Here is a 26,585-nt window from a genome sequence, read left to right as displayed (position 1 = left end):
TACATATCAAATGTTTAAGACATTTTTAACAGCAAGCTATCAAACATGCGCATGTAAATCAAATTCTAAAATAAATAAATAAATAAATAAAAATTAAAAAAATATATAAAATAAATAAAATTGTAAATGAATCCCTAGCACATGCCATACTTGACCCCATTTTATGACAGTACTACAGTAACAAATAAAAACAAACTGTGCAATAATATGATTCAATTTTTTTGTGTTAATTTAATAAAAAAATTATTTTGCTGGAATATTCAAAATTATGCTCAAGCATGGATCCTCACTCAGCTTTAATTACCAATTAACTTCATATAGTTATTGGGGACAAGAATTCAATTTATATTAATAAGGAAATTAATTAATTTGCTTAATCTTTTGCGGGGGGTAACTAGTATACACATGATTTCAGTTTGTTGGAAAATAAGAGCCAGAATTTCACTGTAAGAGAAAATTTAAACAAAGTACTTGTTTGTGCTTGAAGAAGGACGCTCAGGATTTGAAGGAAAGAGTCTTTTCCGCTTCACATACTTATAATCTTTCCTGAAAAATAAAAGTGCACTTTTGAATTCATTCAAATAGCAGTGAAGTGAGTAAAATTTTTCTTCTGTCTTAAATTTTTAAGCACTATATATTTTTTTAAATACAACAGTTTACAGCAGCAAATTTTAGAAAGAAAACAACTTGAAATACGCCATTTCAAAAATGTCACAGACAGGAAGTAATTTGTAGCAACATATTTCAAATGCTAAGAAGAATGAATTGAGATTCAAGAAGTTTCAATATGCATATTTGAAAAATTGGTTTCTAAAACTGATATAATGAGTGTTTGAATATAAAGTTTTACACCTTCAAAGGATACCAATGATTATCTAAAAATAAAATTAAGAAAGGTTCACTTTGGAACTTATAATAGAAAATATAGAACACTAATACTTTTAGACATAAAATTTAAAAGAAATAAAAATAAAAAAACAGATGAAAGAAATTTAAGAACTAAACATTATTTTTATAAAGAGGAATGAATGCATAGTCAAAATGACTATATTTTAAGCTGAAACCCAAGAGAAAACTTACATTAATCACTAGAATTAAAAACAATGTTTTATCACACACAGATCTAACTTCAGCTGCGTTTTGTTTTATAGTTCCAGACAAATGAAATTAAAACCATCTGTTAATATTTTGTCAATACTACTACAAAAATATTTGCCCACTCTATATTTGTAAAAATGTTTTAATTGTTCTTCCTTGTTTTAAAGTAAAATTTAAAAGAAAACACTAGTTATGATGCTTCCTTCTAGCTTTATATGCAAAACTCAGCTTTTGCAGAAATTTGGCATTCAGTCTTCCTTTCAGCTTAATGTTTAGAGCAAAATTAGCAATATGATACTGATTGTTAGTTTTAATTCAGCATTCAAAACAAAACTGTCCAGTTTCCTCTTTGGGGGGGGGGCTTGTGTAGCACATAGATTCTCATGGACTATGTGCAATAATTATTGGTGAAGTGACCACACCAGTGATGTAATTTCATTGAACTCGTACATGTAGAACGTATGCTATTTTCCTATCAGTTTCTCAGCACAAATATATCAACTTCATTATGTATGATTATAAGGTATTTTCTTCCTCATTTCTGTATGTCATCATCGTCTAACATTAGCACACTCAACGCATATTTGAGAGGTCCAGGTTTGAATTCCAGGGAGAGCATTGCACGTTTCTTCAGTTTCCCATATATATATATATATAAAGAAAGTCCAAAAGGTCTCAGATTTTAAATTATGTACAAAGAGGCGTTTTTTTAAACATTTTGTGTGTTACCTTTATTTACTAAACATCATGTTCTTCCCACTTAAACCATAAAATTCACTTTAATATCGCAAACTAATTTTAAATTGAGCATATCTTTAGAATTTCCGATACGCAGTCTCGCGTGCTGGAGATAAGAATGTTTTTTCTGTACAAAGTTGTCATTTCTTGCTTTGAAATCCTTGAGTTTGTCAATCAAAAATTCATAAAAGTGTTATAAAATATGAAATCAATAATAAAACAAATTTGGGCTTTCAGATGCCCATATTCGCAGGATTACATCATTCAAAACTGGATGGCTCTAGGTACCATGGTTTTATCACAATAAGAGAAATATACATACATTTATGCAGATTCTTCATTATTTAATTTCTTCAAATATAATACAGGACAATATTTGGTGGCAACAGTTTGAAAAGTGAAACGGGCATTTATAATGTTCCGAAGCACAATCGTAAAACAAAAACAATAATCCCTCATAGATAAAGCAGCCCCTTTGGATTTATATTAAAAAAAAAAAATACTAATTACTCTACATGATCATCTAAGCAAACAAAAAGTGAATCCGAAAATTTTAAACACATTAATTATCAGTGTAGTAGTTGAACAGAACTAAGATTATATGAAATCAACTTAAATTACAATTACAAGTACTTTAAATTTCATACATGAAAATTGATTTAATGACAACTAAATTTTAACTCTTCAACACATTTCTTTCACAGCTTTTGGGTACAGTGTAAAATGCAAGACTTATTTATTCGAAATGTCACCCAAGTGTTTTAAATACAGGGTGGTTTAAAGTTGTCACCTATTTTTAATTTAGATTCCCCTAGAAACTAGCATAAATTCTAAGTGGCGTGTAAGACTGTTGACTAATATATGTTTACCATTTATTATTTAAGAGGTTGACACAGTAGTAAAAACCACAAAATGGCCAGTGTTCTCAGCATAGAAGATAGAGCTAAGATTGACAATAGGTATGAAGTTTGGAGGTCAGTGGTTCAAGTGCAGGACCTTGCATGCCACATTACATTTTGGAGGTCAGTGGTTCAAGTAGGAATGCAACGCTTAACCTTAAGACCATAGAAAACTGTCTTATATTTTCGACCTTGCATGCCACATTACATTTATGAACTGTTTGATGAGGACTACGACAAGAGAATGAAATTTTGTGAGATTCTGCTTGGTTGAGGAGCTGATTTTCCAGATTTGCACGAGAATATCCTGTGGTTGGATTACGCAGTGTTTTATGTGGAAGGTTCCGTAAACTGTCATAATTGGTCAAAGTTCTATCTAAATGCAACAGTAGAAATTTGCAATCACGACCAAAGGTAACAGTCTGGTGTGGAATGGTCCATACATGCTACGCAACACCATGAATGATAACGATACTTGGAGATGCCTCGAAGTACATATGGCCTGTGATTCAAGAATGGGAAAATGGATGGAAATTGCTCTCCATGCAAGATGGAACTCAGCCCCACTTTGCAATTCCAGTGAGAGCATGGCTTGATGACACTTTCCCAGGCAGATCGATTGCTCACCAGGAGCTGACAGAATGGCCTGCACGCAGCCCTGATCTAACCCCCCGCAACTTCTTCCTTTGGGGATGGGCTAAGAAAAAGTGTAAAGTTAAAACCAAGGGATCTTAACAGTCTTGAACACAATATCTGCTGGATGTTTGCAAATGTCGCAGTTTGGATGGTACAAAGAGCCATGGAATCTGTTCTTAAACGATTCAGGCAGTGTGTAGAAAACACAGGTGCATATGTCAAAATGTAATGTAATAACTAAATGATACACCCTAATAATATATTAAACAGCAATAAAACTTTGCTTGGTTGTTTACTTTCTGAAATATTCATTATTACAAATAGATATTAAATTTACAACCAACCTGTACAATGGAGGATCAGAACAAAGGGAAAAAACAAATTTTTTTTAAAGGTTGCATCTTTAATTAAATTCGCTACTATTCTGTTATCAGGACTATGTCCTTACATGTACGCATGTATGCATGGATGGAATGTGTTCATGTATATATGTATATATATACATGTATGTGTATGGACACACATATATACACTTTTGCATCCCGGCTTGATAACAGAAGAATATATTAAATTATATTTACACACACACACATATATATATATATCTCACGAAAAAGAAAAATTTGGATCCTCCACAGATTTTGACCTATACCATAATATAAAATTAGTTATTGTATATACTACAAATAACACAGATTAACTAAAATTTCTTACAGAAAATCATATTCCTCTTTGAACTCCTTAGGTATCTTGAACATCTCTCTTTCTGGGGATTTGGTAACGTACTGACATTTAGTCCACTCTGTCACATCTCCAGAACAATGATAACCATCAAATCTAAACACACAAATACAATCCATTTACACAACATAATAAACAAATAATTTAATATTAAACACTGCTACTATTTTTAATATATATATCTTAATTATAATAAAGAAATTTATTTCACACTATTATTTTGTTCATACATACTATTTTTTTCTAATATTTCTAACACAGGAAAACTTTTTTATTATTATTATTTTACTATTAGCAGCACCATGTCAGGAAGGCTTTGGTACTAAACGACAAGCATCACTAAATATGGTTATCAATCCAAAAGTCACCATATACAATACTGAAGATTTTCATTGTGAAACAGGGTCACCAGATAAAATATTTGCCATTTCTTATGTGATGCTGCTAACGACGAAGCATTGATAAAAAAATATATATACAGGGTTCGTACACATTTCTGCACACGAAAATTAAGTACTTTTAAGGACCATTAATGAAAAAATTAAGGACCTATGAGCAAATAGGAACTGAATAAATTCAATTAAAAATATTATCTATGCCTGAATTTCACTTTTGTGATACCATCCTAAAAATAAAACAGATCTCTAAGTAGTCTGCATTATTACTAAACATGAATTAATAAACATAATTATTAAAAAATTTGAGAATAAAATAAACTTGATGCAATTTATCAAATAGCATTAAATATTTTACACTTACGACAGATGGACATATTTGAAAGAAGATAAGTGACATTTACGTTTTACCCACAGTTAGCTTTATGTTGATTTTTTTAAATGTCTCATTTTATCACATACTTGGTCAGTCTAGATGTTGAGTAAATAGCAGGTAGATTTTATGTCAAACGGCATAGGTTAAAATGAGAAGAAAGATCATAATCAGCATGATTCATAACAAAAGACTGAATGTTGTCACTGCTGCTGCTTGTCTAGAGAAAGACCTGCTGCTTCGAACAAACCTGAAAGGCCTGATGTAGGCACGGTTTGGCAAGGTTGAAAGTCAGTTAGGCTCTTTTTGATGCAGTTTAGTGTTGTAGCTTCGTGCAGTTCCAGGGGTTGTAAGCCAGTTAATATACTTTAAAATTCCAATAAGCCATTAAAGCACCAGAGGTGATAAGTTGTTTTGTATTATTTTAAGTCCCACTAGATGCAAAGAATAAGTTTTACTTGAATTTTTACGTTTTTGTGTTTTATCTTGTGACCTCAGTGAGTATTAATGAAAGGCAATAACTCGCTTTAATACGTAGAGATAATTTTTAAGGGTAAGCAGTTAGTTATAAATAATTAAATTAGGTAATTAGATAACCTTAGTCATTATGGATTTACATGGGCACAACTAAATTTTAGTTTTTAACAAAAAAAAGCCCTATTAAAATCAAAATCTAATCAAATTTCACAGTTTAAAATACATGTAATTTATAACATTGATTCTAAAACGATATTAGGATAATTACACATTAAAAGCTACAAAACATTTATGTTTTGTAACAACAACATTCAACAAAATATTTATCCGTCATTTTAATTTGAAGCCTTCCCAAACATTTTGGCTAGTTTATATCGATTTCCTTCTCTTTAAGCATCTTTTCTAACAATTAGAGATTTGATTCAAAATGCAAACCAATGCTCTCGCTAGTTTCTGCATCAACCTAACTGCTTTATCTCCTAACTTGTCAACCTCTCCACAATGTACCTATGAGGGTTTACTTGATCTGGTAAAAGTTAAAAAGTCAAAAACCCAACTGATGTGAAGCAAACTATCGCTACGTCTGAAAATAACTAAAACATCAGACAAAGGTTTAAATAAGCCTCTTATATAAAAAGAACTTAGAATACAAAGGCATGGTCTAATGCTAACAAAATCATTTACAGCTCGCAGTGACGTAATTAAACAAGAACAGCCAAATTTAAACTAAAAGTATGGAACTAGTGGTCAAAGATTATACAATTTAATTTAAATTTAATCTGGCTCAGTAACTCTATCCTATGAGGAAATAGAAATGGGAAATTATAGTAAAAACTAATATCATAAACAATTATGTAATTTTCATAATAATAACTGCACATTTTCTTTGAAGAATATTTTTTTTTTTTTTTGTCTTTATTATTTTCTTTCTTCAACACGTTTCCTTTTCATTTTAGAATTTTTGGATTTAAAGATTTTCGTTATTCTAAAAAACATGAAATGCATTTAGAATGCATAGAAAATGGCTAATTTTATTTCTTTAGTAATATAAACATTCGGAAGAAATACATATGGTAAAGGCCGGTCACAGAGCCACTACGGCAGAATTTTTAGAATTTAGCGACACACCAAACAACAAAATCTGGAAATGGCAAAACTTTTAGAATTTAGAGCAGGAATTGGAAGCAGAATTTAGGCTCCACAGAGATTGCATCAGGTGGGAAAATGCCTAGTGCCAGCTCTGTGTATGATGCATTAAAACATATTAGATGAATCTTTTAAATTGTAAATTTTCAATTTCTTTATTAATAAAAAAATCCTTTTCTATAATGCTTGCCCATGTGACAAGATTAGAAGCATTTTTGATACTTTCTAGTGAAAAGTAGAGAAAATAAAGGGAAGGTAAACATGTTAAGAAAATGATTCTAGTATCAGGAGTAAAACATTCAAATATTATGTTTTCATTGTTCTTCCAGACGTTCTTCAAAAAGTAAGAAATTCATCGCAAACTTTCAGTAAAATACATCCATTACGTGTTGATACCATGGAGACATTTTTAATTTTGTCACATATTCCTCGAATCTTCTAGAATCACGTGTCTACAAATCTTGCCTTCAAATCCTCCTAAACTTTCCAAGCTGCAATGGCTAAAATACTAAAGAAAAATTACCCCTACCAATTCAGTAACAGCAAAAAGCCAGAAATATTTTGGAAAAAAAGGAGGGAAAAAGGGTAAAATTTATTTTATAGAGAAAACTTATACATATTCTGAGAATTTTGAATATTCCGAGACAATTACATGGGAAAAACTTTTACTATGAGCAAATTAAAAAGACGATGTTTTTAACTAATTACATAGCTAATTTTGCTTTTGCTAAGAACTGTTTTGTAAATTGTGCTTAATAACATTGAACCTTCTTTCTTTTTCAGAGTCGAAATATTGTATAAGTTGCCAAAATGAAATTTTATAATATGACAGCGAAAATTAAAAATGCTTTATTTTAATATTATTTTTTAAATATAATTTCAATATATTACCATTATTTTAATGAAATTTATCAATGTTAGGATGTTTAAAAAAAAAATTGTCCAAAAATTCTCAGATCTCGGAATTAAAATTTTTTTTTTTTTTTATAGAAACTGATCTTAAAATCACCAAAATGCTGATAAGTCGCCAAATTTAGAATCGTTTAATAAAAGAATTCACATCTCCAAAAGCAAAAAGTTGTTTAAGAACTCTTAAATTTATTTGAACTTAGAAAAAATGAATTTCGAAATGCTTATATCTCACTTCTTGCTTAGAAACTCGAGTATCCCATCAATTATATTAGAAATAGAAACAAATTATAACCCATAAACCCATTCAAAACATAACCATATATGCCAGTGAATCGCTGAAAATATTCCCCCAAAATGCTAATTCACACTCAAAATGGCAATTGAAGAAAGAGACACAAATTTCAGATGATTAAAATTAAGGACCTTCTGCTGATTTTGGCCAAAATTAAGGACTTTTAAGGACCAAAAATCGATTCCAAAAAATCTAAGGACTTTTAAGGACCGTACGAACCCTGATATATATATAAAAAATAATAAAATAAAAAAATAATAAATAAAAAGTTCCTGAATCAAATTATATGCTGGAAATGAAAATTTTCTTTGGTAAATATATTAATGATTAATTAAATTTTGACTGAAAAAAAAAATTCTGTTGAACAGGCATACTTTAGAAATTCTTAACTTGTTTTAGCAACAGAAAAGCTATTGCAATATTAAAATGAAAAATCTATTTAAAAAACACACTTACTTATAACGTGGTTTACTATTCTTACACTCCGGACATAATTTCAAAGCTCCAAAAATTAAACAATCTGACAAATGATCTAAGAGCTGAAATAAATTAACAATATTACTTTTCTTTTTCATATAAAAATGAAAAAGAGTACTACCACATGCCCAATTTAATAGCAGTACTTCATGTAAAATAGCTATTCGAAGGTAGAAAAAAAATCGTTTTAATATTAGTCTAAACACAATTAACTTTCAGTTAAGCAATTAAAAATACACATTATTACACTGGATGGTAAACCTTTCACATCAATAGCCACAGTTTATTTAACCATACATAACAGCAGCATGTCTAGAAAGCTTCAAGCATAATTCAGAGATAAATAAAAATACAAATCATACATATCAAAAATTCAGTAAAAGAAAGTAAAGTAAAACTACAGCTGCAAATTAGCTTATATGCACACTTTCAATAAATATATTGGAAAATTTTGTGGATTGAAAAAATTAGCAAACAAACTTTCAAAAGTTCTGCATGTTATAAATAGATTAGATACATACATATACCAGAGTATTTTATTGTTTACTATAACTAATCACTAGCAGGGCCAGCTGCTTAAAATAGTTACTATAAAATAGAATAAAAAAATAAGTAACGCTTTTAATGAGTCCAGCTATAGTTTAGTTCATAACAATAATAAAGAACTGCATGTACTACTTTGAAATCCCAGTTTGTTAATCAGTAACAAGCAGACTAAATTTGAATGAAAAATTAAATATGCTTTGCCAAATGACAACAAACTGGTATATGGAAGGTAAAAATATTTTATACCGGGTAGTGGCAGTGGCACACAATATTTTTAAATTGTTGAATTTGTTAATGAAATATTAAATTTCACAAAAAATAAATAAAAAAATAGATTCAAGCATTGAGGTGTACACATAGATGATTATGTCTGTTCAAAATTTGATGGCTCTAGGCACAGCTATTTTACCATTCTGCGAGAAACATACATACAGATTCATCATTATTTAATATAGGTATAAAAAATTAAAATTTGCCAAGGTGTTGGTTAACTATTTACAAAGTGCAAATGTCAATAGTGGGAAGAGGAGACTCCAGTAAACCAATACTCCAGTACAAAAAGTCACCAATCCACTAGCTAAGCATGACAATATAAATGCAATTTCTGTTGCTCTTCATTATTTTTTATTACTTTTGCATAATACTATAATATAAATCTTAAATAGAATTACAGAAAGCAAAAATAATTATTTGTCCCATAGGCAGAAAAGAGACATAAAAAACAAAAAGATCAAATCAAGTTCAGAACAAAAAAAAAAAAAAAAAAATTAATATTCTGAAAATTTAGCTTTCTTTAACTTTCACTAAGAAGAAATGCCTATATCAGTTACCCTGGAAATATTTTTTTTTTGGGGGGGGGGGTAGCAGGGCTAATCTAGAGTTCCTGCCTAAATTTTGCTTTTTACATTAATGTGTTTTCTACCATATATAAATCAGTCTCACCATCATTTATTATCAATTAACGACTTCCCTAAGCCTTTAGATTCAAACTTTGCTAAACATGAAAATGACACAGATGTTTTAATGAAATTAGCAATTCAACAACATGCTTTAATTGCTTGCTACATAACATCAAATATTACTATATTCTAATGAAAATTAAACTGAACATTTTAAAATACTAATTTTTTCCAGAAATATCAAAGAAATGAAAATTAAAATCACTGGTACTGTCAATTCTAATTACAGAATTAAGTTGCTGGTACATCAAAGATAATTTAAACAAGCAAAGTTCACAAAATCATACAGCATAAGCAACAAACAAAGTAATATTGATTTAATGAGTATCAACAGCATAATTCAGATTACATTCTAAGTAAATGTAAATGGTAAACAGCTTCTATCTATATCCACCACTTCACCAGTTCTCGAGTATAATTCTCTGGTTTGAGCAATAACATCCAAATTTCAGAAAAAAATAGTAGATCTTCTAGAACAAGCATTACATAAAATGGATGATGTGCTTAGGTGGAATTCTAATAAAGCTCTATATAAAGACTGAAAGGTCAATACATACTTGCCAACCTATGACACTCAAAAATCAGGAGATTTTTCACAATGTTAAAAAGACTTTTTAAATGATAAAAATAAAAATAATATTTAAATATAGTTTTTAATAATGAATTAACTTTAAATAGATACTAAGTCTTAAATGCAAGCAACACAAAAATACCTTACACATAAAAAACATTTTTATTACTTGCATCGTTTTAAAAAAAAGACACTTTAATCAGTTTTCATACAAATGTTATGAACAATGGCAGATTTTGCTTTCGTTAAGAAAGAAACTTCATAATTTTGTTCATAGCAATTGCCATGTAGGCCTGCTTTCGCTAATAAAAGTTTTTCTAATGTGTCATCACTAATATTAGATCTAAATTTAGTCCTCGTTTTCGCAACAACACTGAAAATCCTCTCACACTCTGCATTTCAATGGGGAACTGTCAAGATGGCCAACATTATTCTAAACAGTTCACTATATTTTAAAATTCCATCAGCCCCTTTCAATTTTCCAATTAAACTCCACTGGGTATCAATCCTAGCTGATTTTATAACTTCATCCAAGTTTTCTAATTGTAAACTGCAAAATTGCGACTGCAGTACATCAGTGGCAACATCAATATCATCATCTTTCATGACTAAATGAAGTAACACAGGAAATCTGTTCAAAAAGTACCTTATATCAGATTTTGCTTTCGTTAAGAAAGAAACTTCATAATTTTGTTCATAGCAATTGTCATGTAGGCCTGCTTTCGCTAATAAAAGTTTTTCTAATGTGTCATCACTAATATTAGATCTAAATTTAGTCCTCGTTTTCGCAACAACACTGAAAATCCTCTCACACTCTGCATTACTATGGGAAACTGTCAAGATGGCCAACATTATTCTAGACAGTTCACTATATTTTAAAATTCCACCAGTACCTTTCAGTTTTCCAATTAAACTCCACTGGGTGTCAATGCTAGCTGATTTTATAACTTCATCCAAGTTTTCTAATTGTAAACTGCAAAATCGTGACTGCAGTATATCAGTGGTAACATGAATATCATCATCTTTCATGACTAAATGAAGTAACACAGGAAATTTGTTCAAAAAGTACCTTATATCAGAAAAAGACGCATTTGCTAGAGCAGAAACATCAGCAACTTTAGAATGCAAAATCACTTCATCGTTGACTGGAAATTTATGTAGTATGTAATCACATACTCGACAGAAGTAACTTCTAACATGACGATAAAACTTATTTTTGTCTTCTTCTGAAGTTCTTCCACTACTTTTGTAGTTGCAGCTCCTATTACCAAATCTTCATCTTTTTTCTGATTTTCTATTTCACCATAAATCACATCACATATAGAATTAGAAGACAAAACACAGACAGGTTTTACAAACTTTGATAAAATGTCTTTAAACAGATCATAAATCATTGATTGCAAAACATGAATTAATGGAGTTCTGCTTTGTAGAAGTGTGTTAGGAACATCGAATGATGGCAAAATGAATTGTAAAAAAAAAGCAAAAAGCTTTGTTAAGGTCCGAAGAAAAAAACATAAATATTCGTTCTTCACAAGATAAACTTACAGCAATCGGAAAATGTTTCATGTGTTGAGCAATTTTTTTTATTTTGAGAGAAATTTGTATCAGCTTTACACTTATATTTTGCAGTATTATTTTAAGAACTGCCAGTTGAATTGCTGAATGGTGCAGAAATTACTTTATCTTTCTCAAACCTATTTTTAACAATGGAAGTAGTAACTACATCTCCATTTAAGTATTTTATAAGTTTCAATAGAGCCTTTTATCATAACTCTCGAAGCATTTACGTCTTCTTTAAAAAATGCAAGAAGTGGGTTCCATTGATCGAGGATTCTAGATAAGCATTTCTTTAAAGACAGCCAGCGTGTACACACATTTTAAAATTTTTCTCATTTCAGTGTTATGCAGCTGTTAGAACTGTTTCAATTTTTCCTTCCTTTTAGAACTCCTTTCAAGATAATAATAAATATCAACAATGTGTTCATCCACATTTATTGGTAAAGAAGCTGCCCCTTTTCCAGCTGCTAAATTTAAGAGGTGACAGGTGCACCTCATAATCTGTAAATCTGAATTTGCCTTTCTTAAGATGCCTGCAACACCAGTCTTCAAGCCTACCATTACTGGTGCATTATCGGCACCAAGTGCTAAGCAATTATCCAGAGGGACTGCATTTTCTTTTAAAGTTTTAATAATTAGCTGTGCTATATTAAAGCCTGTCGAATGTCCTTCTAAAGTGGGGACAGTAGTTTTGTTTGCTTAATTTCTTTTATACATCGTTCTAGATTTATTACAGTATTTGAATAGAACATGTGGCAATGATTAGATTAATTCTTCAAATGATATAAATTTTGTGCATTCTGAGTTATAATATGAGAAATGTAATGCTCTTAAGTGAACCTAGCATCAGACTGTCACTATGGTAAACGGATATAGTGAATTTTAAAGAGTGCATTTATTCTAGCGTGGTTTATGCGCTTTCGATGAAGTAGATTTAATTCAATCCAATAAGTTTAAACGAAATGCAAGAAAAAATACATATAATTTAGTATTCCCTACAAGGAACTCACGTGGTGTACATGTCAGATTTTTTAAAAATTAACAGTGCACATTTATATCCTAAAATAATGCAAATTTTACATACACAACCAAATCTAAAATGCCATTTTCATTCTGGGTGATTTTAAAATAAAAAAATTTTTTTTTTTTTTATCAAAACAGAGCAATGCCCTGTATTTGTGATACCACATTCCAAGACACCATGATGATAAGCAAACTATGGATTGTAGCAAACACTATATAAAACAGGATATTTGTGCAATATATATAGTTACAGTTAGGTTTAATTAATAAATTATTCACAATAATAATACATTACCATTTTTAGAGATAATAATAATAAAATATACTGTACTATACATTATATAGCTTATTATGAGATAAATTAATTTAAAAATATAAAAATTCTCATCCCCTTCTTTTTATATAATTAAAGAGTGATGGAAAGTTCTGACTTAATCTAGAAACGATGAAAGAGAAATAAAGAAATGCAGTTCCTATACTACATAGCAAAATATGTTTTACATTTTGGTGCAAAGAGAAATTGGTACATTGACTTTCCAGCATAAACAGCACATTAGAAGCTTCCAAGCACCAATATTTCTTCTTCTATGCTATGGGGATACTATTACAGTAACAAGAACACAAAAGTGAGATATAGCGAACTAAGAAAATGGAGAAAAAATTAGATCCACAAGAAATCAAATTTAACAGAAAAGTGTGAGATAGAATCATATGAAGGTAAGTTACGTATTCTCTGACTATGGATAATAACTAATTCCTGCCAAAATATTTATCAACATAAAACTGAAATAGTCACTGAGAAGCAAACAAATCTAAAGAATCTTTTTAACCTGATAATATGCAAAAAGTTCCATAATGACTATATACATCTCCTCTCCACTATTTCCTATTTAAAGAAATAAAATAGAAATAAAACAGGAATGCGCACATGTAATTACTGTGGAAAAACTGCACTCAGCGTGACTGAGCTAACATATTTTCATATGTTAAAACTTAGTCACTTTGCATAAACATGGCTCCCATTATAATTCAATTTTTAATTTCCCTCACTTTTCTTGATTTTCAATGACTAAACAGAAAAACTTCCCCTCTCAATTATGAAGTAGTTATTAACAATTAAGTATGAGTAACTGAATTCTTTTGTGCATTTACCACAAAACAGACTGAAGTAAACATTATAAAAGTTAACTATTTACAAAAAGGTAGTAGTACAAACTACTACTTTTTTGTGTGCTTTAGTAATCTTACTTACTAAACCACACAAAAAAGGAGGTAGATGGTTTTAAAAAGAAATATGAAATTTTTGGAACAACTCTTCATTCCATGTTTCATAATAAAAATTACACTCCTATAATATTATAAAACAAAAGTGAAGAGCTAAGAATTACACTAGATTGAAAAATGAATTTCTGGTTACTCTTGTTTTTAATTACACTTCTAAAAGATGACAGAATAATTATATTTCTAAACAGAAGAATGAGCAATAGCTCACTAGTAAGTAGGAGCTATGGGTTAACTAAATTATTTCAGCATGAAGTGAGTAAAAATACTTCGTGTTAAACAAAACAAACATTACAATAAGTTTAAAACATGCAATTTTTGTTTATAGGTTACTATGTAAAACATGAACTTTTTATTATTCGAATGGACAGATCTGTATACTTTTATTTTTTAACTTCCACAATTTTTTAGAAGTTTCAGATACTTCCTGAAATTTTGAAAAAAAAAAGTTTATTTGCCTTTTCTTATGACTAAGAAAATAATTTTACCTGAAACAGGAAAATAAAGGCACAACTGTACTTCAAATTTAAACATTTGAAATAGTGCTGCAACACAAATTTTTTTTATTAAAAAGACATTTTTCCATACTACTTAGCATCACATTTAAAACTTACACTACTTTCACCCTTTGAAATATGTTGACCATTATACTCCAACAAAGCTATCAGATCCTTTTTAGACAAATTTGCCTGAAGTTTATCTCTCATGTCATAAAGGAGCTTATTTTGGGCCTATAAGAAAATACAACAAAATTTAATAATTCAAGTAATATAAATATTAACTGCAAAATCAATATGCAGATATTATATACTGCCTTTAATGATAGCACACATGTGTACGTATATATTATGCACAATATATCACATAAAAGAGAAAAAAGAAGTAAATTGCAATAATTACTTTCAAAATTATAATCCTGCATGTTTGCTGCTAAGATAGTAATAAACTATTTTATAATATTAAATTATAATCAAACAGGCAGATGAAATTATTAATTGTAAACAAAAGCAAATATTGAATAAAAATGTATAAAAATAGATTCAAATCTAGAGGCTGAATGAACAAAAGTCAATAGCCATTGGCTACAATTGACATCTGAATTAACAATGATTTCTTAATTCTTAGATACAAAAAATTAAAAATCATAAAATGCTGGAAAATTAAAAATCATATGATCATTTAATAGCTTAAATGGAACTGCATCAGGATGTAGGTAAGATTGATTGATGATTGATCAGGATGCAGATGATCAATTGATTCACCTATCATATCTAGCCCACTAGATATGCTTCTGTTCTTCCCAAATTAGCAGAGGTAAAAAATTTATTATTTAAAAATTATTTGTATCTTTGAAAATTTAAAAGATTTAAAGACACATCCAACTTGCCAAAAAATGTAAATACAATACTATAAACATAATTCAAAGCATTAAAAATTTTTGGGAGATATATATATGCAAGAAAATGTTCAAAAAACAAAATTTGTTACAAGAAAACCATAAACAATAGTAAATGCTAAATTCCTGCTGAGTATACAACCTAGAATTAAAAAACATTAATTTATTATGTTTTAAATCTGTATCAAAATACAAAACTTATGATAATAAAAAAGGTCTAGGAATTAGCCAATACAGTCAAAAGTCGTTAATCCGGACTCGTCGTGACTTCAGTGATTCCGGATTATAGATCATCAGTTTAAATCGCGTAAGATGGCATGCAGAAATTCTAAAATTAAAAATATGAAACCGTAATTTATGAAATAAAGAACAATTATGATCTAAAGGGTATCAAAATTTACAAAAAAAAGCTTAATATTTATTTGTTTACTTTATTAAACATTTCTTTCAATGTAAGTTGTTTAAGTTGCTTCGTTTTATGTGATAATACTTTCTCTTTAATTCTATAAACAGACATAATTTTTTGTTCACTTTCAAAGTTCCGCTGTTCAAGTCCTGTTAATTGCTGTGCCGAGAATACTGACTAACTTGTCAATCGAAATTTTTTCGTTTTCACTAACCTCTCTGTCACATTCTTCATGTCTTTATCCATTTTTTGCAGCAATTCCACTTTTTGTTTGATGGACATCGAAACATACTTTCGTTTTGTACGATCCTTTGGGAGCTCCAGAATCAAAAATTCTATTTGACATAATTGAAAGTTCAAGTTTACTTTTATAGTATTGCTCTTACAGTCTGAAAAAAATAATAAGCCGGATCCAATTCGAAAATTAGGGAACAACGCAATCATCAACATTAACTGAAATAGATAATTAGATACATAAAACGCGCACACGAAAACGTATTCTGCGCTTGCGCACACGCAAATGCGCAGTAGTAAGAGGTCTTACGCGCACGCGTAAACGCCTATGCGCATGTGTCAACGCGGCGCATGCACAGAAAGTTTTTAGCTTTGAGGTCCGGATTATAGATCATTCCAAATTATGGGTGTCCGAATTAACAACTTTTGACTGTATTTATCAAGCAGCTTCTAAATAACCACCAAAAAGAACTCAGAAGAAGAAGGTTGTCTACAGTCAATTAGAGTAAGGTTACTATTAGTAAATTTTAGTCTTGCTAAGTAATATTGTCAACAAAATTTGATACAAAAATTAAACAACTGTTAAAAAATGTAATTTAATTCTAGCAAAAAGTTAGCAGAAATGAGAAAGGAGATCAGCACAGAATAACAGTTCTTCATAGCTGCAAGAACGGCTGCAATAGTAACTTTCAGGAAATTTTGAAATGGCCTTAGTAGTGCAAGTAAGAGCCAGAATGTCAGGCTTACCAATCTCTTCATGAAATTCCAGTCTGACAGTGATTAAAAGACTATAGTACTTTCAGTTTTCATGTATTAATGTTCATTCAGATATTAATCTCAGCCAAAGGCTTTTGACGATCGTTCACCCAGCCACTAAAATTGAATCTCTTTCTACAATTTTTATTCAAAAATTACTCTTGTTTATGATTTATAAATTCAAAAAATTTGCTGGTTTGGTTACAATTTAACATTTTAAAATAATGTTAAAAAATGAACATATACAGATATATATGTAAATGTAAAATTAGTAACCACAACCTTGAGTTTAGCATAGATTTATGTACAAGATCTCAATCAATTTTGAGGGCAAACAAGTACAGGTCTCTCTTCGTCAGGAGCAAAGAAATCTGCAAGCAGTGGAAAGCAGTGGGCGCAATGGTCATATTTATACTCCACAATAAAACCAATGAGAAGGTAGTGCCATGTATCGACAAAAATATTAATGAAATCGAAAAAATAAGTTAATAGAGGGGGGGGAGCTTAGGACTTATGATAGTATGGTTACAAAGAAATTTTTAGTGATTAGCATTCCCATTTAATTAACACTACCATAAACACTGAATTAAATTTTATACTGAAATATTATTTTGCATAGTAATTTAATTTTCTGACATATATAATGATTTATTTAAAAACTAATATAAATGCACAAAACATGTATGTTTGTTTTGACGAAGATACCACATTTTTAGATTAATCATGTGCACAATCCTGAAATTTTTGCACTCAAATCCTTAATAAATCATAAAGAATTACTAAAATAACTCTGAGTAAGGAAACATCAGATGAAAAGTTTATGTTTTGTTTTTAGAAACAGCAGAAAGAAAGAATTTATCCTTTATTTAACTACAAATATCATTTTAAAGTTGTACATGCCTTTCAATCACTTAAATTTAAATTGTATTTAGTCTCATCAAAGTATTAAATTTCACAAAAATTTTGCTCTTGTTGCATTAAATTCTGACAAACATTAATTTTCAGAAATGTGATATTGAGGTATTAAAACTTCAAACACCTCAAATCAAGAATAATACTATCAAATTTGCTGCTGTAAAATAAAATTTTTAATTCTTGTTCTGCTAGCTTTAAGAACAATATCTTAAGTCACTACAATATATGAAAATATAATCAAAAAATATTATGCTTGTAAGTTCCATATTAAACAAAGCATGAATCTATTAAACAAACTTGGGAAAACAATAAAAGGTTTGGCAGCATCAGGAAAATCTGGAGTATCATTCTTAAGTATATATAGAAACTTATATAAAATAAGCTGTTTTCTTAGTACTAGAAGGGTATAAAAAGTGACATAGAGTCCCTTAAGAAAGTCTCAAACCTTTGTGAACTGCAAATATTTGAATTGAAAATTAAATTTGTTAATGTACACTTTTTCCAATATCTGAATTAAAGTACAACTTATAATAGGTAGAAAACTTAATTTTACTTTCTTTAATTTTAATCATTTTACAGAAAAAATCCCCAGTCCTTCAACTAAAGGTTTGGAAACTTCCCAGTGTTCTGAGGGAATATAGAAATCATAATACTAAAACATGTTTACATCAGTTTACTTTTACCAAAGAAAAAACTACAAGATCTAAAACATTCATTTTTAAAAACTTTACAACTTTATATTTAAGATGATTTTAATATCAAACAATTACATTATTTCAAATGAATTATACATTTAGCATTATTTAAGAACTGTTATGCTATCACATAAAAGAAGGGCAGTAGTTGTAACAGCAGATTGTTACAACTACAGGGTATTCCAATTTAACCCTTTGCAGTCGGATTAAATTTGGAGAAGGGTATTGTACTGGTATAGAGCAGGGATACATAACACGCAAGTTTACGATGGATAAGCAAAATTTAGTAATTTTTTTGTGAACTTTAAATATATCTTTATTCAATACACTAATTTGGTGATATGTTTTTGCATAAAAATTATGTTTTCTAATTCTCCTTCGTGTGATATTTTTCAAAACACTCTCCAACATGCAGGTCAGGTTTTCGAGTGCATGTATCGCAAAAATAATTGGTTTGGTGCCTTCCACACTTAATCTTTCTGTTTGAACATACACATACTTTTCACATTTTCACAATGCCGCAATATATGCAGTTTTCCATTAAGTCTTTCTTCCTTATCGGAGGTCGATGGTCTTCCTGGTTTTGAATCTGCTCTGTCACGAAAATCACCTACCAGTTGTGCCACCAATTTTTGGGCAAACATAAAATGTGGCATAGGTGTCCTGTTCTCTCTTCTAGCTGAATTTTGGGGAATTATTTTGGAATATTTTAAGAAGAGAGAATGTTTAATTACTGTTAAATACAATTTATAAAATATTCTTTGGAATTCTACAAGATATCGTCAAACGTTGTCGATTTCATTATGTTCAAAAGACGACTGACTCGCCACTGCGTCTTGCATGGCAAGCGATGGGTCACAACTTTTGTTTAGATTAGATTACGTTATCTCCAATCAACATAGCACCGTACTGGTTCGTGAATAGGTTCTTTAGGCATTGATGTTCGTATAGGAAAAGTGTAAACTGATACATGAATGCATGCAGTATGTGATTCGTATAGTTCCTTGCTATGGTGGCGGAGAGCAGACATATGACCGGAACAGTAAAAAGGCTTTGGTGGCTGAGAGCAGACATACGACTGGAATGGTAAAAAGGCTTTGACGCCTGAGAGTGGACATATGACTGCAAAGGGTTAATTATCATATTCCGAGACAAAATCAGGAATGTATTTATAATTAGGAAGGTATTAATAATTTAATATAGATAAATTATTTATACAAATCAGGAATGTATTTATAGTATTGTGCACATGCATAATATTTCCTTCTTTTAAAATTTTTCCAATCATAATAATCAAAAGCAAAATATACCTACTTTTAAAACTTCATCTTCCTTCTTATCAGCTTTCTTTGATTTTTTTTCCGATACAGGTAATTTGGTCTCACTCTTCCGTTTCCTGCATGAATTCAAATTTGTTTAGATTTATTTAATATACAGGGTTTGTCCATAACGTAAAAGACTGGCCGCCATGTGACACTCCAAACACCAGCAGCATGTTCCTGGCAGTGGGATGGTTGGGGGTTCTAAGCTAAACAATATACTGGGCGGCAGTCGCACCCAAGCATTGACGCAGTGAGGATCATGCATGGCACAAAAGCTGTTTTTGAGTTTTGGGTTTGAGCACAAAATCTGCTTTTGAGAAAAATGGAGCATTTGCTGGAGCAGTGCTACACGATTAAATCTTGCTTTCACCTGGGCAAAACTGTTGAGACACTTATCTTTACGAAGGTTTGCAAAGACGATGCTTTGTCAAGAACCCAGATTTTCAAGTGGTTCAGCTAGTTCAAGAATGGATGGGAGACCGTTAAAGACATGGAGCAATTGGTACTGTCTCCAATGAGTGGTTTGGATGAAAATGTGGACAAAGTAAAAAATCTCCTGGACTCCAACTGTCATCTGAATATAAGATTAATCGCCGAAGACCTCATCATGTGAAAAACAACTGTTCACAAAATTATTTGTGCAAATTCAAAAATGCTTAAGTTTGTATGAAATTGGTGCCAAAAGTGTTAGTGAAAACAAAAAACAACGTCAAGCTTATGTTTCCCATGATATGATAGAGCAGTTAGAAATGAAACAGGCTTTTTAGAAAATGTAATAATGGGCAATGAAATCACAGGCATTCCAGTATGATTTTGAAACCAAGCGCCAAATTTTGCGTGGCATGCCTCAAACTTCCAACACTCCAAGAAAGCAATAGTGTCAAAGTCCTAGGTAAAGACAATTTTCATTGTCCTTTTTGACAAGTGGAGTGGTCCACAAAGAATTTGTACGGTACAAACTGTCAATCCCGTTTTCTAAAAAGAAATCCTTGAACACTTCCATAAAGCCATCAAACAGTAATGACCAGAGATTGCTGGAAGCTCCACCACAAGAATGCTTCAGCCCACACACCCTTCATTGTGATTGCCTACCTGGCCTGGATAGGGGTTGCTACCGTACAGCCCTGGTGTGAGCCCAGAAGAACTTTTTCCTGTTCCCAAAGTTTGAGAAGCCTGAAAGGTCACTGTCACACAGTTTCTGAAAAAGGTTATGGCAGCTGACTTACAGGAAGCATAGAAATCGCATTAACACTGGTTAACCGCATTAACACTAACCTAACCCAAGAACACTATTTTGAAGAATTTCAACAATATGTAATGATCAGATTAATAAATTCTCTTTCCCAGACCAAGTCTTATTACTTTACGGACAAACTCTGCATGAAAACATTTTTTAATTCAGTTTAAAAAAAGGCATTATTATTTTTAACATAAAAATTAAATACTAAAAAAATTAATTGCACCAATTTTTTTTTCCTTTTAGCTGATGGATTATCAGGTTTGTAAATAAGTCAAAACATACACCAAAAAAGAAAAGAATTAATAACTTACACTCCCAAAGGTGGTAACTTTCCTTTAATTATTTCTTTATCTTCATCAGAAAGGGCATTGAAGCCAGGCAACCTGTGAAGAATTAATAAAAAATACTAGAGCTTTAAAGAACAGCAGAGTTTTAAATAAGACAATACATCTTTAAAGAATTTTTTTTTTTTTTTTTTTTTTTTTTTTTACGTACGTTTCAGCATCATCAGTAAACTCTAACGTCTGCCTTTCTTTTACAAAACAATCGGCATGGTGCCACCTTGGTATAGGTCCATAACGTTGAGCATCTGGGCTTTCACTGTCAATTTTTGCAATACGAATTTCCCCCTGATAATCACACAAAAGCAGATTATTAAAATACATCCATGATTTTAATTTTCATAATTCTGCATCAAAAGGAAAAATGATTTAAAATGATAGTATATTTTTTAAAAATAATTTTTTTACATTATATTCAATGAATTATACATTTCTGAATAAATAATATTTCCAGATAGTGTCTAACCACACTAGCGAGAGTAGCTTGGCTGAGTGTCAAGATGGGTCAGTTTAATTGAAGGGGTGTGGGTGAAAAGTGCGAGTATTTGTTCCTCTCAGAGGTCGGAGTTCATTTAGTGTTTTTCTTACAATCATTTACCATCGTTATTACCAACCTTCTTTTACTTTCAAATCTTCATTTTTACTATGAATTCTAGTGTTTCTGCATCAATTTTAAACAATTAGTGCAGAGCGTGATTAAAGTTTGTGATGAATCACAATTAAGAAGACTGACAATCCCAGTTACACAGCCAACACCGAGTAAGATGACCGACCAGATAAAACAGACAATCTATTGCCAGCATAAACAGAGTTCGTAAAGAATCTGAAAGTAAAGAAAATGTTGAATTCTCTTCCTCTAGAAAAAGATAAAGAGAGAGAAACTGTTAAAAGTACAGACTTAGATAATTTTGATTTGGGTCTAGCTGTTTACACTTTTGGCCAATACAAAAAACGTATGACAAAGTTCGGTTTACACTTTGTAATTTATGTGATTCGGACGAGAAAATAACGATTAAAGCACTTTTGACTGACTGTATTTCTGGATCGAAGTTTAAAGTATCACATAACAAATTAATGCAAATACTTTCGAGGAAGAACATTCAATTGTCAAACTTAAGTAAATCATCAGGAAATAAATTGTCTCTACTTATTGAAGCGCAGTATTTTTGGCATATTCATACGGGAGAAAAAGAGCGATTAAACAAATCTTTGTATTTGATTCTCTATTTGGAAGGGTTGTTCAAGGTCGAATCCAATCAGATTTAAATGCGAATCGGGATATTACTAGTATGAAAATTGAATGTTGTGCCACATTAAATGAAAAACTAACGCGATTTTGGCAGTTAGATTCGATGGAGATAAATGATACTCACAATTGAGATTTCAAATTTAATGAGGAATTTATTTCTCAATTCGAAAGTAATTTAAAATATGAAAATGGAATGTATACAACTAAATTATTCTGGGACGGTAAACCAGAAAACTTGTCTAACAACTACACGGCAGCAAAACAAAAATTTCATAACTTAAGTGTAAAAATGAAAGAAAATGATTTGGTTTATGATGAATATAGTTAAGGATCAATTAAAATTGAATAGCATTGAAGAAAGTCCTTCAACGCTATTCAATTCTTAATATATTTCAGGCTTAGAAGAGAATTCTTAATATATGCCTCATTCAGCTGTAGTAAGATTGGATAGGGACACTATGAAAGTCCGATTGGTTTTTGATGTATCGTCAAAAAGTTATGGGTGCAAATCTCTTAATGAATGCCTGAATCCTGGGCCACGGTTGAATCCCAGAATTTTGGATGTAATCTTGCAATTTCGCGAATATGAATATGCATTCAGCTGTGATATCCAGGGAGCATTTTTGATCATAGGAATAGCAGAAGAGGATAGAGACTATTTATGTTTTTTCTGGTTTCCAGATGAAAGTGAATCCAAAAACTTACAAAATTTTATAAATGATTAGCGTGCCCTTTGGAGTGACATCAAGCCCATTTATCCTTGATGCGACTATTAAATACCACATTAGAAAATATAAACTTGAACAAAGCGAAACTTGTGAAATGCTTGACACTTTATGTAGATGATCCTTTTACAGAGCAAATACAATAGAGAAAGAACTTTCACAGAGTGCTGTAAAAATTTTTTAAGATACGAACATGAATTTAAGAAAATTTAATATTAATTCAGATGAGTTGAGAAATTTATGGAGTGAATAAGGTTTGTCTGATGTGACAGAAACTAAAGAACGTCCTTTGAAGGTTTTAGGCATAGTATGGAACACCGAAGAAAATACTTTTAAGTTAGATGTAAAACCTCTACTAGACATAATCTGTGATAGGAAGAATTCAAAACATAGTGTACTTCAGATAGCTTCAAAGTTATTTGATCCTATGGGAATTGCATCACCTTTTATTGTTCTCAAAATTTTTAATGCAAGAAATATGGGAACTTGGTTTAGGATGGGATGATGAACTATCAACTGCCTTGAAGAAAAAATGGGATAACTGGTGCCAGATTTATCTGTTGAAAGATTTGACAATCGAAAGAAAATATTTCTCCACACCATGGAAGTTGGTGAAAAAATTAGAACTACATATATTTTCTGATGCTTCTCCTAAAGCTTTCGGAGCAGTCGCGTACGTGTCAAGTGATGATTGTATTTTGCGAAATCGCACTGCTTAAAAGGTTGACATTACCGAGGTTGAACTTATGGGAGCTGTTTTTGCTTCTAGACTTTTTCAATATTTGAAAAAAAAAATTTTAATTTCCTGTGTTTAGGGTATATATGTGGACAGATTCCTTAATCGCTCTTCATTGGATTAAAGGGAAAGCTTCAAAATGGAAACCTTTTGTATTGAACCGTGTATCCGAAATCCAGTCTAGAACTGATCCTGCTGATTGGAATCACTGTAGTGGGCAGGATAATCCTGCAAATTTCATATCTCGAGGAGCTACCATGGAAAAGTTTATATCCAGTTCGATTCGGATGCAAGGTCCAGAATGGCTTCGATGGAAAAAAAGGGATTGGCCAAAAGACTCTAATTATGAAATTTGTCCAGATATTTCTCCTGAAGTATATTGTGATAAAAGAAGTAAACTGAAAGAAGTATCGTCTTTTGTGTGCGAAAATCAATCGAATTTGACACATTTAATGGATTTGAATAGATATAGTAGTTTAAAAAAATTATATTGTGTTGCAAGTTGGGTACTATGATTTATATACAACCTTAAAATTAAAACTAAACGATGTGGTGAACTAAGCACTGAAGAACTTAACGAGGCTGAAATTATCTGGACAAAAACTGTTCAAAGTGAAGCTTTTGCGGAAAAGCTGTCCTCTTTGAGACAGGGTAAAACAATTTCTAAGACTTCCTCTATTCTAGAACTGAATCCCTTTCTTTATAAGGATAGGATAATGCATTTGGTGGAAGACTTCAGAAGTCAAGTCTTTTTTACCTTCAAAGACACCCAATTATTATGCAAACAAAACATCACTTTGTGAATTTATTAGTGTGGGATGCACACAGCAAAGTGTTTCACGATGGAATTTCTGAAACTTTAATAGAAATACTCGAAAGATACTGGATAATAAAAAGAAGACAAACTGTTAAAAATATCTTAAGAAAATGTATTCTGTGCAAACGATTTCATTCTCCTCCTGGTGTGCAAGTTACTGCTCCTTTACCAGTAAATTAGGAATCTTTTTATTATACTTTTACTCAAAACATTAAATTTTGTGCATTCATTTTTTTCTTTTAGTCTTTATTTTGTGAAAGTAAACAGTTTTTAGAAAGTAAAACTTGCACTTATTTTCCCCCTAATACATCGCATAACTACACGCACCTGTTTGAAAAACAGTAGCACTGGGAAATGAATCTTGTACGTTTTCCGCGGCAGTTAAGGGGTTAAACTCACACAGGAACAAGTGAATTCATCAACTATCAATGCTTGCTGGCATCAGCATTGGCCACAAGTTGTCAGCGGTTTTCTGCAAAGGATCTTCAGATATGAAAAAAAGGAGAAATCAAAGAATAACAATCATGAAATGACAAATGAAAAATTGGATGATCTTACAATACCAGTAGATCACGAAAGCAGCAACAGTGAAGAAGATAAAGAGAGTTTTAATGCACAAAAAATTTAACAAATTGTAAAAAAGCATAGGAACTGTCTAATTTTTTAATCGAAATTGAACAAAATGATGAAAGAGTATGATATTTTATCAGAGATATTGAAAAATTTTGCACTTCGTACTGCAAAACATTTAATGAGTTGCGTTAAACATAACCCCATGCAAAGATCACCAACTATTTTTTTAAAAAAATATTCTACTTATCAAGGAGTAATACAAATCTTTTAAATTATCACTTGTTTCATTTTCCCCTTTTAATTACATTAATATTCAAGTTTGTATAAATTATACATACTTTCTTAATCTTAAACCATCTCTTCCACATTAAGTTACTTTGCAGAACGTGATTTTGTGTATGCACTGTGTGTTAATAATATAGCCCAGCTTTCAGCAACGGTTTTCTGTATCAAATAGTGAATCTAGCATAAAACAATTCCAACCAAAAATTAGATGATAAAAAAACAATAACTGACCTTCTGAATTTTTTCACTGCATTCCCTACAAGAACTGCGACTTGATTTTGCATATTCAATTAAAAAATCAGAAGCTTCCTTAATTCCTTTTGAAGCAGCTTTATTATTGGTAGTGCCACTTCCCTCTGAAAAAATATACAGCTTAAATTATTATTTTTTTAAATGACAAAACGGACCTTTTATATGTACCAAAATTTGCCATTTTATAACAAGCTAAAAATCGAAAAATAGTGATAATTATTAGGGTACAACTAAATTGTACATGATGTTTAAGTCACTATGAGATGGATATATGAAAGAATAATAAAATACTTACAGCGGACAAAACGAAACAGCAAATAAAACAACAAAGAATAAAAATTATAATTCATGAATTTAACAGTAGAATAGAATAATATTTAGTCATTTTATACAAAATATAATAAAAAATATAATCCTCTAATAAATTTTAACAAACAAGCTTATTATGATTTGTGTCCTGATAAGAGAAAAGTGACCATTTTTTATTTATTAATTACCTTCTTCCTCTTTGAGGATGCT

At 30.6% G+C, this 26,585-nt stretch overlaps 1 protein-coding gene across 1 annotated transcript in view; it reads right to left on the bottom strand.

The window, feature by feature from the left end:
- LOC118185741 (poly [ADP-ribose] polymerase 1-like) overlaps nt 1-26,585 on the bottom strand; it is a 99,912-nt gene that overhangs the window by 61,969 nt on the left and 11,358 nt on the right. Inside the window, exons 3-10 of the mRNA XM_035355641.1 lie at nt 26,046-26,170; nt 21,584-21,717; nt 21,400-21,471; nt 19,841-19,922; nt 14,739-14,855; nt 8,164-8,246; nt 4,086-4,208; nt 472-546 (exon numbers count right to left, since the gene is read on the bottom strand). Of these exons, the coding sequence (XP_035211532.1) occupies nt 472-546; nt 4,086-4,208; nt 8,164-8,246; nt 14,739-14,855; nt 19,841-19,922; nt 21,400-21,471; nt 21,584-21,717; nt 26,046-26,170 (811 nt within the window). The remainder of the gene's footprint in view (nt 1-471; nt 547-4,085; nt 4,209-8,163; nt 8,247-14,738; nt 14,856-19,840; nt 19,923-21,399; nt 21,472-21,583; nt 21,718-26,045; nt 26,171-26,585) is intronic.

Source organism: Stegodyphus dumicola, chromosome 10 (assembly GCF_044657685.1).
Source record: "Stegodyphus dumicola isolate Sdum_Otavi_A_Nest chromosome 10, ASM4465768v1".
Taxonomy (NCBI): Eukaryota; Metazoa; Arthropoda; class Arachnida; order Araneae; family Eresidae; genus Stegodyphus; species Stegodyphus dumicola.
This window is presented reverse-complemented; position numbering and strand designations above follow the sequence as displayed.